Source organism: Clavelina lepadiformis, chromosome 5 (genome assembly GCF_947623445.1).
Source record: "Clavelina lepadiformis chromosome 5, kaClaLepa1.1, whole genome shotgun sequence".
Taxonomy (NCBI): Eukaryota; Metazoa; Chordata; class Ascidiacea; order Aplousobranchia; family Clavelinidae; genus Clavelina; species Clavelina lepadiformis.
Window position 1 is genome coordinate 21,107,720 of NC_135244.1, and position 13,264 is coordinate 21,120,983.

General features: G+C 39.7%; 2 protein-coding genes across 3 annotated transcripts in view; one reads left to right on the forward strand and one right to left on the reverse strand.

Annotated features, from left to right (window-relative positions):
• Positions 1 to 1,987: 1,987 nt before the first annotated feature.
• Positions 1,988 to 5,009, forward strand: LOC143461343 (putative hydrolase LipZ). The gene is made up of 3 exons (XM_076959240.1): positions 1,988 to 2,429; positions 3,846 to 4,065; positions 4,258 to 5,009. The coding sequence occupies exons 1-3, from the start codon at positions 2,169 to 2,171 to the stop codon at positions 4,791 to 4,793; spliced, it is 1,017 nt and encodes a 338-aa protein (XP_076815355.1). The 5' UTR covers positions 1,988 to 2,168; the 3' UTR covers positions 4,794 to 5,009.
• A 105-nt stretch (positions 5,010 to 5,114) lies between these two features.
• The window catches only part of LOC143461342 (dynein axonemal heavy chain 5-like), a 38,124-nt gene continuing 29,974 nt past the window's right edge, over positions 5,115 to 13,264 (reverse strand). For both annotated transcript variants that reach the window (XM_076959238.1, XM_076959239.1), the window contains 17 exons: positions 12,998 to 13,144; positions 12,542 to 12,706; positions 11,951 to 12,188; positions 11,533 to 11,672; positions 11,167 to 11,298; positions 10,682 to 10,853; positions 10,130 to 10,269; positions 9,665 to 9,829; positions 9,089 to 9,283; positions 8,611 to 8,761; positions 8,242 to 8,360; positions 7,782 to 7,931; positions 7,306 to 7,518; positions 6,911 to 7,039; positions 6,395 to 6,533; positions 5,830 to 6,039; positions 5,115 to 5,557 (listed from right to left, as the gene is read on the reverse strand). In XM_076959238.1, coding sequence (XP_076815353.1) covers positions 5,463 to 5,557; positions 5,830 to 6,039; positions 6,395 to 6,533; positions 6,911 to 7,039; positions 7,306 to 7,518; positions 7,782 to 7,931; positions 8,242 to 8,360; positions 8,611 to 8,761; positions 9,089 to 9,283; positions 9,665 to 9,829; positions 10,130 to 10,269; positions 10,682 to 10,853; positions 11,167 to 11,298; positions 11,533 to 11,672; positions 11,951 to 12,188; positions 12,542 to 12,706; positions 12,998 to 13,144 — 2,700 coding nt within the window. In that variant the 3' untranslated portion in view covers positions 5,115 to 5,462. The remainder of the gene's footprint in view (positions 5,558 to 5,829; positions 6,040 to 6,394; positions 6,534 to 6,910; positions 7,040 to 7,305; positions 7,519 to 7,781; positions 7,932 to 8,241; positions 8,361 to 8,610; positions 8,762 to 9,088; positions 9,284 to 9,664; positions 9,830 to 10,129; positions 10,270 to 10,681; positions 10,854 to 11,166; positions 11,299 to 11,532; positions 11,673 to 11,950; positions 12,189 to 12,541; positions 12,707 to 12,997; positions 13,145 to 13,264) is intronic.

Sequence of the window (13,264 nt, forward strand, 5' to 3'; positions counted from 1 at the left end):
AAACCATGACAATAACGGACTGGCTAAAATTCGACAACAAAACTGGCAGGCTAACATCTGATTCCGTGACCCTTGACCCGATCGGTAATCTACAGAGCAACGAGCAGCTCCAGGCAATGTTTCTTTTTTCGCTGAGAAACGATTACTTGGTTTCTTTTATTCTCCGGGGTCGGGCCGCGGCGACACTCGCTATTGGCTAAGGCTAAGCTATTTTTTAGGAAGGTCACCATGAAAGAACTCGGTATCATAAAAAACAAAAGAAATTGACCAGTTTCACAAAAAGGTTTACCGTAGGCTATACAAAGTAGTACTTTGTCTTTGTTAACTGCAAGTGCTTTTGCTGCAGTAACCGTAAAATCAGGTTTAACAAATAGTTTTAAATTAGCCCCTTTAAACATCAGCTACTCAACAAATGAACTCAATATGGCAATATAACGCGGGCACGCGATGATAAGCTGTGACTTACATCTTCCCTTATCCATGTTTTTGCGTGCAAAGTTCCGGTCAAATGAAAAGTAGTGTTGGATAACAAAACTTTATTTCTGTTTGATCGAAAAGATCGACACGCTTTAACATGTTATGGTTTGGTTTACGTGTTGTTGTAAATTTTGGTTAATTGTTAATAAGCATAGGCTACAAGAGGGTCTCATTGCTGAGCAGGATATAGCAACCAGTTGGGATATTGACTGTTACGGTATTTTTCTCAAACGCAGAAAGATGGAAAAAAAGAAATGATACACTTAGTAACTAATTATTTCTAAATATGCTTCAAGGGGCTCACAGGGCAATATGCAGACATATTAGACAAGGTAGGCGTTCCTTATAGCGCTGACGACAGCTGAGAGAAACAAGATGGCCACGACTACGTACATGAGATCAGCTGCAACATAGCAACGTAGATTGACGTCAGCGTAAGTCAAGCGTAGAAAACAGCTGATTCAAAGTAAACACAGAACAGCGCCGCCGCCGGTCTTTTTGCGCATAAGACTACAGGCAGTTACAGTTTGGTGTGCTGATACTGTACTGTCTACAGAGTTTTCAAAATTATATCATTTAACTTTATGTTGTTCCTAAGTTAACCCATTGTGCGCGTGTTACTAAAAATCGTTTCTGGTCAAAATGCCCTAACTACTGTAAACAAGCAGTATCGAGTGATGACTTGGCAGATGCACTCGCGTATCACTTGTTTTGTGGCGTGAACGATACGTGCTAAACAACATGCGCTGGGCATGCTCCATGTTGCCACGACTGTGTTTAAACACCAGCAATTAAATATGAAAATTGGCACGGAATGAACTTACAAGCAAAACTTTGAGAGTGACAAAGAATACGTAGAACGAACACTGGATCTAGGTCAATAGACAAACGTGTTTTCCGTTGTTTTGGTTCTAGCAACTCGTTTTGCGTATTAAGACTGGGGTTTCTTTGTTTAACGTAACAATGTTAAGTTTTTTGCTCTATTTTGCATCCTATAGACATGTTCTATCTAGAACTGGGCAATGAAAATATTTGCCTTATAAATAATAAAAGTTTTAATTCATTATGAATGGGTAAGCTAAAATGACTACGTCTACATACAACCGAACCGAACGCATTGTCAGGTGTCACAAATGATCGTCTTAACGTTAACGGTTCTTTATCTGTTTGACAAACATGGTTACTTCTAGATGACGCGTTTTGCTTATGAGTATTAAATCGATTTAAAGACTTTTCTAGCTTAACCTCTTTTCCTGTTTACGCTCTGCAGTTAAAATTTAACTTAACGGTGCTTTTATTTCCTGAAAGTAAAGCAACGAAAACGTGGTCAGACCGTACGCTGTAGGCTACGTGATGTATTTGTCAAGCACCAATGATTCTATGTTACATATGTTTACATTATGAAAAATAAAGACGGATAGGCCAGGTATAATTACAGTAATAATTGGTGCGTTGTAACCACTGTTTGTTCAGAAAACAACTGACAAAAATAGCAACAGTTTTCGTAGCGAAGCCGAATTGGTTCCACTTGGTTGAGCACAGGCTCAGAATCGTTGGATTTGTCTGAAGAACAAAAACTTGAGTAACTTAAACAAAATTCGACTACCTACGTCTATATTACAGCCCGCGTGTAAGTGTACTTTAAGTTTTTAGTAATTGCGATTGTGTAGTTAGGCTGAGCAATACCTTTAATGGGCTGGAAATTACACTTAACAGCTGTCTTGACAGCACTTGTATGTGTTGTTGTGTACTTGCCGGATCCACCCTACGTTACCGACGTGCGGAAGCTTTCCACGGATTTGCAGAAATGGCATGAGCGAGGCGAAACGATTAAAGTAAACGGACACAACGTATTTTACATCTACGAGAAATGCAAGAACGAAAAACTGAAGAACCCCCCAACGTTCGCCATTCTACACGGCTATCCGTCATCTAGTTACGAATACCACAAGGTAGGTCGTTTTTCTGATTAATACTAATAGCTCACTTCCGTAAACTCCAGCGAGTAAGGCCGCGCGAAAAATTTAAAATTCGTCCAAAGCAAATTCAGGTTAGATTGCTTAAATCGAGCAAGATCGATACGAAGTCGATATATATGTGGAAGTTTTTCAGTGACGTCAGCAATACTGCGTGAATTTATATTCAAGTAATCATTGTCAGTTCATAACACTGAACAAGATCGCTACTTATAACGCTTCATAGCTGTCAGTGACTTGCTGTATAGGACTACTGCTGTTTGTCTTTGGCCAAGGTCTTCAATCGGTTATGCGAGTTCAATATACGGCGACCTTGTCTTCAAATAGACGTCAATTAAACCGATGTGACGATATCTTTCAGTCTTCGTATTAGATTGGCTGATCATAAGTCATAACACGAAATACGACACAATCTGTTTTTTGTGCTTCTTTGTGTTGGTCTGTTTTCCTGCTGTTCGTAATATGGTTGCGAGCTAAATACCGTTGTTACTGTTTGCGGAGATTGTCCTTGCCTTGGGTAGCACCCCGTCATTGTCCTACATAACCTTTCTACAAAACTGGTAACTCAATTGTGCGCCGTTTTGTTGTAACTTGATGTTGTAAGACTTTTATCAAGTCATAAGGTTATCAACGAATCGCGCAGTTTTCCTACCAAGTCACATTATCACATGACTTGCTCGTCGTTTAAGCCTAAAAATGTTCTCGACGTAATGATGATAACAATTGAATGACACAATAAGCATGATATTAGTAGCCCGCTCATTCAACGTTGGTTATGACTTGACGTCATCGAAGGATTTCGCGACATATGGTTTGTTGTCACGTCATCGAGCTCATAAGCGCAACCTAGTGTCTAAATTTTGATTTTTATTACATTGGACGAAAATGTTGTGGTGTGTCAGTCGTGGTTGAAACCGAGTCAACCAGTCACAATTAAGCATAGTTGCAACGCCCAGAGCATCTAGTTATTGACGCTAAGTATCTCTTAAGCAGTGTTATTAAAGGTTTTACGTGTCTGTCTTTTCAGCGTCTTTGAAAACAAAACAGTTCATTTGCGTTCAAATCAAACGCAGCAAATAGTAGCGGTTGCGTCTTTCATGCTGATCGTAAGCCACTTCTCTCTTACTATATCTACTCTGTCTAGAAGAAATTGTGGCTTCCAGACGGTAACCTGGTATAGAACGATTGATTTCCGCCCGCTCTACTTCATGGTCTTACTAGATTGGATCCACAAACGCTTATTATTTTATACGAAAGTAAATTATAGATTTTGAATTATCATTTACCAAAAACATGAACGCTTTCGTGAAGTTAACAAAGTTTAGTTTCAACTTATCCCCGCGGTCACAAGTGTGTTGTGTTGTCTAACTCGTCAGTGTTGTCAATCAACAGGTTATCGACGCCCTTCTGGAAGTCGGTGACGTTTTCATTCACGACCATGTCGGGTTCGGCTTCTCGGACAAACCGGCTGAGAACTTCACTTATTCAATGAGCGAAGCTGCGGATAATGCGCTCGTTGTTTGGAGGAGTGTGAAAATAAGCAGGGCTCACGTGGTGGCGCACGATATGGGGGACACGGTACTGACCGAGATTTTGGCAAGACGTTACAGAGGTATGAATTAATTATGATGTCATAATACTACTCTTAGGAGATTGCAATTTTGCCGCTGTGTTATTTTCACCTTAAATGTCTTTGGGCTTCATTTCATAAAACGACCACTACTTCGTTATTTTACAATCAGAACGCCGACGACGCCATTTAAAAGTAGATACAGGTACCTTACAAGATCTGATGTTTTTCTAGGTTTGCTTCCAAACTACTTCGACAACTTTTTCCAAAGCGTCACCTTCACCAACGGCGGAATGAAATATTCTCTCATCAGCTTTCGATTGAGCCAAATAATCTTGCCACACCCAACGTTTGGGCCTTTCTTTAGCATGGTGGGCAACCGATTGGGGTTTGATAAGTTTTTTATGAAAAAGCAAATAGCCTCCATCTGGTCGCCACACGCCAATAAAATCGACCGCGAGAGGGAGATCGGGAGCATTGCGGAGCTGAATGAGTTCAAAGGTGGTTTTAGGATCTTCCATAAGAACATCTACTATCTGTATGATCGGGCGCACTTTGAATTCCGTTGGTTCGCCGCCCTGGCGGAGATTAACATCCCTATTCGCTTCATTTGGGGAGATTCAGATGCCGTAGCTCCCATTTCAATCCCGAAATTCTTCCAATCGTTTGTTCCTGAAGCAGAACTCATCCTGATTCCGAAAGGAGGACACTTCTGGATGTTGGAACAGCCTGATGTTTGGATAAAAGAAATTCGCAAGGTCCTTAAATAGCTCCAGGAATTGAATTGTCGACGAATCAGCTTCCTGTTCTAGACAAAAGTACCCCAGCTTGTTTGTATGTGGTGGGAAATTACCCAAATGAGATTTCAATGTAAAATTACCCTGTTCATTCAACGTAACACTACACCACTATGCAAAATGCATAAACCTACCGTTGGATTCTATTTGCAATTAGTAAGCGCAATAAATACAGTAGGCTACGTTTCACTCGCGGGTTTAGTCTCTATACCTAACAGTTTACGAGCAAGCTGCAATTTATTGACCATATCATATTATTTGGTACAAAAGCTAATTTCATAACACTAATAAAGGCTTGGTAAGGTGTGTAAGAATCGTTTATGCAGGCAAAATGTCAAACAACTACTGTCAAGTAACACGGATATGAGAACAGTGAAATACAGAATAACACTATGTACGGTACATTTAACTGTGGAATGACACCGCGTCTGAACGCAAAGTTTGCTACAGTACAATATACGATCTACGCCTAATACACAGTAATAAATAAAAAAATCGCTATCGCTAAATAGTGTTAGTTGTAACGAACTTTGTGGAATGATGCGTCTTCTAGCATATACGAGCTACATTTAACAAACTACAACATTTTGTCTCTAAGATGCAGACGTTTCTAGTCACATAATTTGTACAAATGACGTCATTTTATTTGGTGTCACACAAGACGGCGACTCCTCTGAGCACCCAATGATCTGGAGGTTGCGAAGTTCGGAGGAGGAGAGAGAAGATGTAGGTTAAATCTGAAAAACCCAGATTGAGAAATATTAACTGAAATGCTGTAGCTAACTGTAATACAATATCAAAAAACTAAACCAACTAAAATCCATCGTAAAATAAATACGAAAAAATTAAGTTGTTTAATCATCGCGTATCAGTCAACAAGTGTAAACTAAATAACATGCAAGTTTGCGCATGAAGCTATGACAACATGAAGGTCTAACGACACTGACGCCAAGTCACAGGTGACCAATTTCAGTTAAGTGGATTGGCGTGGCAACCAAGCCGCAAATACCTGTTCTTCGTGGCTTCTTATAAACAGGACAAGGATAAAGTTGCATCCCTTGAAGTTTCTTGTCGTCTTTCGGTTGATTGACGTTGATGGCGTACACGTGGACAACTGGCATCGTTGTGAAGATGACCTTGGGCAGGGGCTCGATCAGCTTGACCTGGCGCCTGTCCCATCCGGCCCCGTCCAAGAACAACCCGTAAACGTAAACCCCTCCTAAAAATTTTATAAATTATTATAGATGTGAAAATGAGTTAAATTGCCTTCAAATCATTGCCAGTACATTAAATATCTAAATGACAACTAGGCCAGGCCGGGATGCATTCACCGAATCATATGGTGATGGTTATGATAACAAATGTGCAGTCATGACAGTGTACACAGCAATGTTAACATTTTACAACCACCATCACCAAACACGGCAACGGCAACCCTACGTGTACTAAAGTATCATGAGATTGTCATAATCTTTGTTATTACATCATGTCTCAATAAGAAAACCACAGAAAGAGTAGTTTCACACCAGCTTGGGAATATTGCATTAGATCATTTTATGAGAATATTCTTTTACCAATATCTGCTGGAGGCGGACTTGTGATGTCTTCTTTGAGGAACTTTGTGACGTCATTGTAGAGCATGACGCCGTCGAGAGCCCATCCTTTGCTTGAGTGAGCACGCGTCACTTCCTGTCGCATCGCTGTCAGGAAGCCCTGTGTGACATCACAATGATGATATCATAAAGAAAAAACCATTTCTTTGTTTTTATATTTCTCACACGGAAGTAGGAATTACGTAACGACGATAATTATGAATGGAAATGAAACGGAAATTACGTTAATACATGCGCAATGATAACAACCAATATTGATATACAGCACGTGAATATCAGAATCGGAAAGCTTAAGAAAATTTTTTGCTACAAACCTCATGAAATTGATTAATTAAAATATTTTCACTTAGACAACGTCTGTCTACCGAGCCCCCTCCCAGCAGGTCTTATGACGTAATAGAGACGATAAAGGTCATGATACATTACATCACAGGTCATTACATCAGGTCGTCACACACTGTTGACCTTTCAACTAACCTGAGGGTTGAAGAATCCTGTCATCCAGAATTGGTTGGGTCTGCCCTCGAACAACCAGGTGTGGAACTGCTCGTGCCTCTCAAGGAACTCGGTGAACCAGAACCCGAGCGTCGAGCTCTCCCAGGATATCTGTGGAGTTGATTTGGTTTCAAGATGAAAAATGTAAAGATATGTGTTCTAATCATATGGAAAAAAAATATGATAAGAGTCTGCTCAGGAAAAAACGAACTTTATTGTAAGAGTCAGCAGCCTAAACGCGTTGTTGAGGTATCAAACCCCGAAAGGTATCAAACCGATACTTCGGTACGAAACTCTCAATTTCGACTCCCGAGCAAAAATGGGGTCAGTTGGAAGCAAGTACAAAGCCTCAGATCATTTTTTCTCCTCCTCCTCACCTTCTGCCAAGCTTTAGGGATGCGAGCATCATACATCTGATCCAGAGCATCCCGGAGGTTGTCGCTCATGATGATGGTACCGTCGATTGCCAACTTCAAATCCTGGAGCATGATCCGGACCAGTGTGATGACTCTCTGCATCCGGTCGATCTCCTGACGCAGGAAGATGTTCATCGGCTGGATCGAGCCCATCTTCTGGAGGCGAGCTTTCACCTTTGAGAAGACCAATTAGGTCAGAAGAACGTATTGCGTACGTCATAATTGCCATTGTCACGTATAACGTCTGGATCAGAATTTAATTGAAACGTTTATGAGATATATCAACCAATGACAGTCGATATCGGAAACGATGGAGAAAAAATCCTTTTATCTTATTAAATGTCCAGTTGTATCTTAATTTAATTTTAAACTAAAGTGGCAGGCATAAATGTCAAATCTTCAATCCATTGATGCCCAAGCAACGATGGATCCTTTACCTCGTGAGGAAGGAAATCATCGGGAAGTTTTTCCAGCATCTCATCCGCCATCTTCCACACAACGGACTCCCTGGTCTCCCCTGCTCCTCCGCTGCTCTCCTTCGGCTGGATGCTGACGATCGTACCCAAGCTCTCATTGGCCATGTTGGTCTGAATGCAAAGTTACTGACATCTTTGTTCGGTGCTTCGCATTTTCGGGGTCACCAACAAAGGATTAAATTATCGGCACATTTATGACATATTCGAATGAGTTTATAACAGCAAGTCTCGTATATTATGATTCCGAACGGACCTGATTCTAAAAACGCTTGATTGTGATTATAAAAGTTATGCTAAATACAAAACAAAGGAAAGCCTTACTGGCTAGTGGCAACTGCTCTTTAGCATAACCCAGTGGACTATAAAGTATCAGCAAGCGCCGCTTGGAGCGCTGTTCAAACGAAGCCAGTTGCTTTCATACCTGATAAGTAATGTCAGCGTTGGTGTGGAGACCGAAAACTTCCGGAGTATCAACCAGAGGAAGATTGTCGATGTAGCTGTGGTATTCCTGTATCGTTTTTGCTTTCGGGATAATGTATCCTGAAATGGAAGAGTGCTTTGGTAAAATGACGTAGTAATACAGTCATACGATTAATATAAGTTCTCAATGTTCTTTAAATGGAAACTATATCAACAAAACGTCTTGCAAAGGTTATGAAGACTACTGAGAAGATTTAGCGTGATTTTACTACATTTTTGCAGAAAAATTAGATTAAAATACGCAACAAATGAGCAAAATGAATAGAGCATAGTTTCACAGTGGTTGAGTGAAACTCTATATCTAAGCTACCTGTGTAGAATGAGAACTTATCAGAGAACATATGTTCTCCGAACCAAGCCTTGCAGTAGGTGTTGAGCAATATCTTGTCAAGGTCGTCAGTTACGCGGCCGCCATATTGGATCTCACCAAACATATAGCGCACTGTGTTCCACGATACGCCCTGGATGAAAATTAAGAGTAACATTAGAGGATTGGAATTTGTCGGTATGTTGTGACCGAGTCCACACTAAGAAAAATCTTAAAATTAATTATTTAAATACTCAGAAATGAAGTATAGAGCAGTGGTGTGCTGCTAGAGAAATAATGAAACCCCGAAAAATTTTACTTCAACGGATGAAATTACATTAATTCCACAGAAAAACTTATGCTGAAAACGTTTCTTGGAACAAGCATAACACAATTATTTTTAAAAACTCAACCTCTTCATTTTAAAACAGACTTAGATCAATTGTAAATCATCTAAAACAAGTCCACTTCAGTCTCGAACCTTTTTAACGTCGATATCGTCCAAGTGGTTCTGGACGAATTGTACGCTCGCCGAGTAGTCAGACTGGTTGAACTCGTACGGAATATTCCAGCCAAGCGGACCAAATTTCCGTCTTTCCTGCACGGTGGTGTGTAGGAATGCGACTCCGTACAACACCGGCTTCCACTGGGGCATGTTTGAGATGTCCAAAAATTCCTGGCAAGTGAAAATAGTTTACATGACCAAAAAATGTTTGAAATAAACTTTTTTTTGAAATTGAAAGTGAGCCAGATGTAAAGATAGGTGGCGGTTAGGTTAGGAGAATGGGCATGCAAAATGTTGATTTTAGCTATTTAGGGTTTATTTCAAATTAGATTAAGATTAGAAGGGAGATTTAGGTCGCTATGTTGTAAAATTTAGGTTAAGTTAACAAAACACTCAGCAGAATGGCTTCAAACGAACTATTTTTTCCGGTGTGATAGTGACAGCCTTTGAAAAGTGGAAACAAAATAAAAAGAGGAACGAAAAATGCAACAAAGCGAGAAAAAGAAAAATAGCGCACACAGGACCACAGAATAAACAACGTTCCTCGCGTACCTGTGTAATGCTACCGTAGGTTCTCTTCAAGCCAGCCTTAACACCTTGCGGTGGCTCGTTGGTGTACTTGATGCTGGACTGGAGCAGGTTGATCGGGAATTTGACGTGGACTTCTGTCGTGATCCAAGTCCTGTAACTCTCGTGGATTGAATCGGTGTTAGTTACCTGGAAGTACAACAAAGTATGAATAACATAAACGGCTATTAGCTAATTATGAACATTCTTATGAGTTATACGATAATGTTAATAGCTGAACACTTCTGCGAAAAACTAAGCCATAATAGATAATTGTAACTATCGTTAACTTTTTATAGATTCAAGTACAAATTTTTTGATTGATAAATTAATAATAGAGACCAAACTCCACCAGTTATTAAGTTATTAATGAGCAAATCGATAACAAAACAAAACACGTATAAAGAAAAATGAGAGCGCTAATGCAGTGACAATATTAAAGCAACCGACATTTTCCAGCAGTTCGTCCATGTAATCGAGTCCAAGATGACAATTTTGGAGGAGGAGCCAACCTCCATCCTGGAAGGATTGGATGAGGAGACGACGTGCATGCACCTCCTGACCCTGTCCCATAGACACTGCTCTGCAAGCTGGTTAGGAAGAAAAAAAATCAATTAGTTAGTACTACTCAATCGGGTAATTATTCGTTAAAGTTATTAATAAATAAGTTAGTAACCTACCCAGTTAGAAAATTTAGCAATAATTTCTAAATAATCAATTAATACAAGTCAAGAAAATTTTAAATACTTAATTAACTTCCCTAAAAATTATCAACTTTCTTTTATTCTAGCAAAATAGGAAAAATGTAGGTGTAATTCCACTCATTACCATAAACACAGCCGGTAAGTAATTAACAATCCTATTAATTAATTAGTAGTTGATCAGTTTTAAAATGGTGACATGGTAAAGTCCACCCCCTCAAAAAATCGTCCAACGCTAATTACATTCGATAAACGCTGAAAAGAAGATAAGTTGACATCTTTAAGAAGAGGAGCAACTCACGTATTCCTTTCATCTTCGCCAATCTCTCGATGTTCTCCGTTGGATCTGACCCCATGCTCAGAAAGCAAACCATCGGATTTCTGTTGTCGGACTCCATCCACATCATTTCCATGTCCAGGATGACTGACTCCGCGTATTTGGCTCCCAGTGATTGGGAGATGTAGTGACGGGCCTGGAGGAACAAATGATACCGGGTAAGAAGAGCTATGTCACCAAGATGAACAGCAACAAGCAACAGTAGTTAAACAAATAAAGAGGTTTTGGGAGGGAAGATTTTTTAAACACAATGGAGATTTAATATTTCATATAAGTGAGAAAAAACACAAGGTGAGTGTCGCAGCAATGCACAGATCAAACAAATCATCCAGGACCACTTGACACGTTGTTCAAATCGTTATAAAACTACATCAATATCCATTCATCCTGTTATCGAACATGAAAGCATAGATGAAAAGGTAAAAACTATAGATCTCTGGTCCTGATACCTGGGCAATGGTACGATCCGGACACCAACTCCTGATGAGGAGTAACTTCCTGAAAGTATCCAAGGATGATCCGTAACCATCCGGGATGACAGCTTCCTCTGGCGCCTCCTCATCAAACCAGGTTTTCCATCCCTTGGGAGTTTAGACAATTTGACATAATCAGTTTTATTTATGTTGCAGCAAAATATATTAGTAGTATATTAACCAGTTATTAAATTAATGTAAAAAATAGTAACTAGCAATATAGTTAAGGTTAAGGTTAATAATTATTGGAAAGTTATTTGTACACCGAAGCTTTCGAAAGTAGATTTTACGGAGCTCTTAGTCTAACAAAATCCTTTCAGAATCAAATTTTGTCCAACTCACTCGATCGTTTCTTCCAATCTGGTTGAGAAGTTGTGAGAATTGCGGAAGTCTGCTTAACTGTACTAGATTGAGCCACGTCATATCCTGGATCCATTTCTTCGGTTTCGCCTCAACCGTATTAAGGTCAAGCGATGCACCTCCTGAAAACATAATCATTCAACAACAAAAATGGTCATAATATAGTAGGGAGTATCTATGCAAATTATGGTCAGAGAAATCCCTATATGATGACCATAATATTAACAATAGCAGCTTTGGCCCGACACACGAGTGATATTATTTAAAGTATTTTGATAAACTTTCGGAGGGGTCATAAATTTGTAACTTAAATTCTAAAAATAGCATTCATCCAAGGCAGCCAAGACTAACAATCGGAACTTTTTAATGAAAGCCACACGCACTTTTTTATCACACCCACCCTTGATAAAGGTCTGGAACTCTTCATAAGTGAGGTGTCCCTTGTTTAAGTCGATCTTGAGGGCAAGCAACAAGGTGTAGAGGAACTTGTGGTTTTCGTAGAGCCCTCTGGCCGTGTACTTGAACACGCAGAAGGTGAGATAATCCATGATGTTGTAGATGCGCTTCGCCGGGATCGGAGACTTTGCGCTTTTCTCCAAAGACTGATCGAAGAGGCCGAGAAACTGACGAAGCGAGGTCTGAACAAGAAATGACAAATATCTGTGTGCTATCAAGTATTTATCTACCAACTATACTATCAACACTGAACGTTGTTTGAAAACAAATTTCTTTTTTTCAGGTGTTTGTTCTGTTTTCAATGTCAATCGTTCGTTTATTTACTGCTTTCTCCATGTGATACAAGCAATACATAGCTCCACAAAGAGCGAATGCACGGACATTTTCAACAATTGTTCAAGATTCTTAGCTTCCGAACAACAAACAGATGTAAAATATCACAGGGGGCACAGTTTCCCAACGAAATGGAGAAAATAAACGATAAATAATTATAATAATACAAAAGATACCTTCCTAATGACTCGGACAAACGCACCTGGTACATGACATTGACAAGACTCATCTCGACGATGAGAAAGTAGAGGATTGATCCACGGTTGGCGACAGGTCGATACTCCTCCCGAGCAGAATTGATCTTCAATTCGGTCTCGGCAGCGATTGATAATTTCTCGCTCACTTCTTCCGCTGTTTGCTTCGTATTCTGCGGATGACGATCATTTGTGTTTTATTAAGAGTTAAGAAGAATGAATGAGAGATGTATTTGTAAGACTTGCTCTTGTAGTTGTATGTTTCTAAAGTTATTAATAGTTATCATGTTTAAAGCGTATTAGTTTTGTAGTATTTAATTATGTCTTTTTGTTTAAACAATACTAACGGCTTTGTTGCAATTTTAACGATATTGCAGACGACAAGCCACTGTTTAAGTTTTATATTTATGTATTTATCCAGTGGATTACACTATCTATAAATTAAACGATGAATCTTGCTCCACCTGCAAAACAGCGATGAGGGATTCATCGTCCACGAGTGATCCCTTCGTGGATGTCAGTCGGTAGAGGAGGTTGTCCTCCAACTCCTGCATCTTCCTCTTGTTTGCTGTCACCTCCGTCATCAGAGCGACTCTCTCCGCTTCCAACTCCTGCGGATGGCAACACCGATGTTGAATAAGTGAAATAGGATGACAAAATTGAAGATAAATATCCTGCTTTCAACATGTTTCTACCGAAGCAGATTTTTTCAGGTCCGTCGCATTGCAATT

Coding starts and splice junctions, on each gene's coding strand:
- LOC143461343 (XM_076959240.1), top strand. CDS start 2,169: ATGGGCTGGAAATTACACTTAACAGCTGTCTTGACAGCACTTGTATGT. Junction 2,430..3,845: donor CTAGTTACGAATACCACAAG/GTAGGTCGTTTT, acceptor GTCAATCAACAG/GTTATCGACGCCCTTCTGGA. Junction 4,066..4,257: donor TTTGGCAAGACGTTACAGAG/GTATGAATTAAT, acceptor ATGTTTTTCTAG/GTTTGCTTCCAAACTACTTC.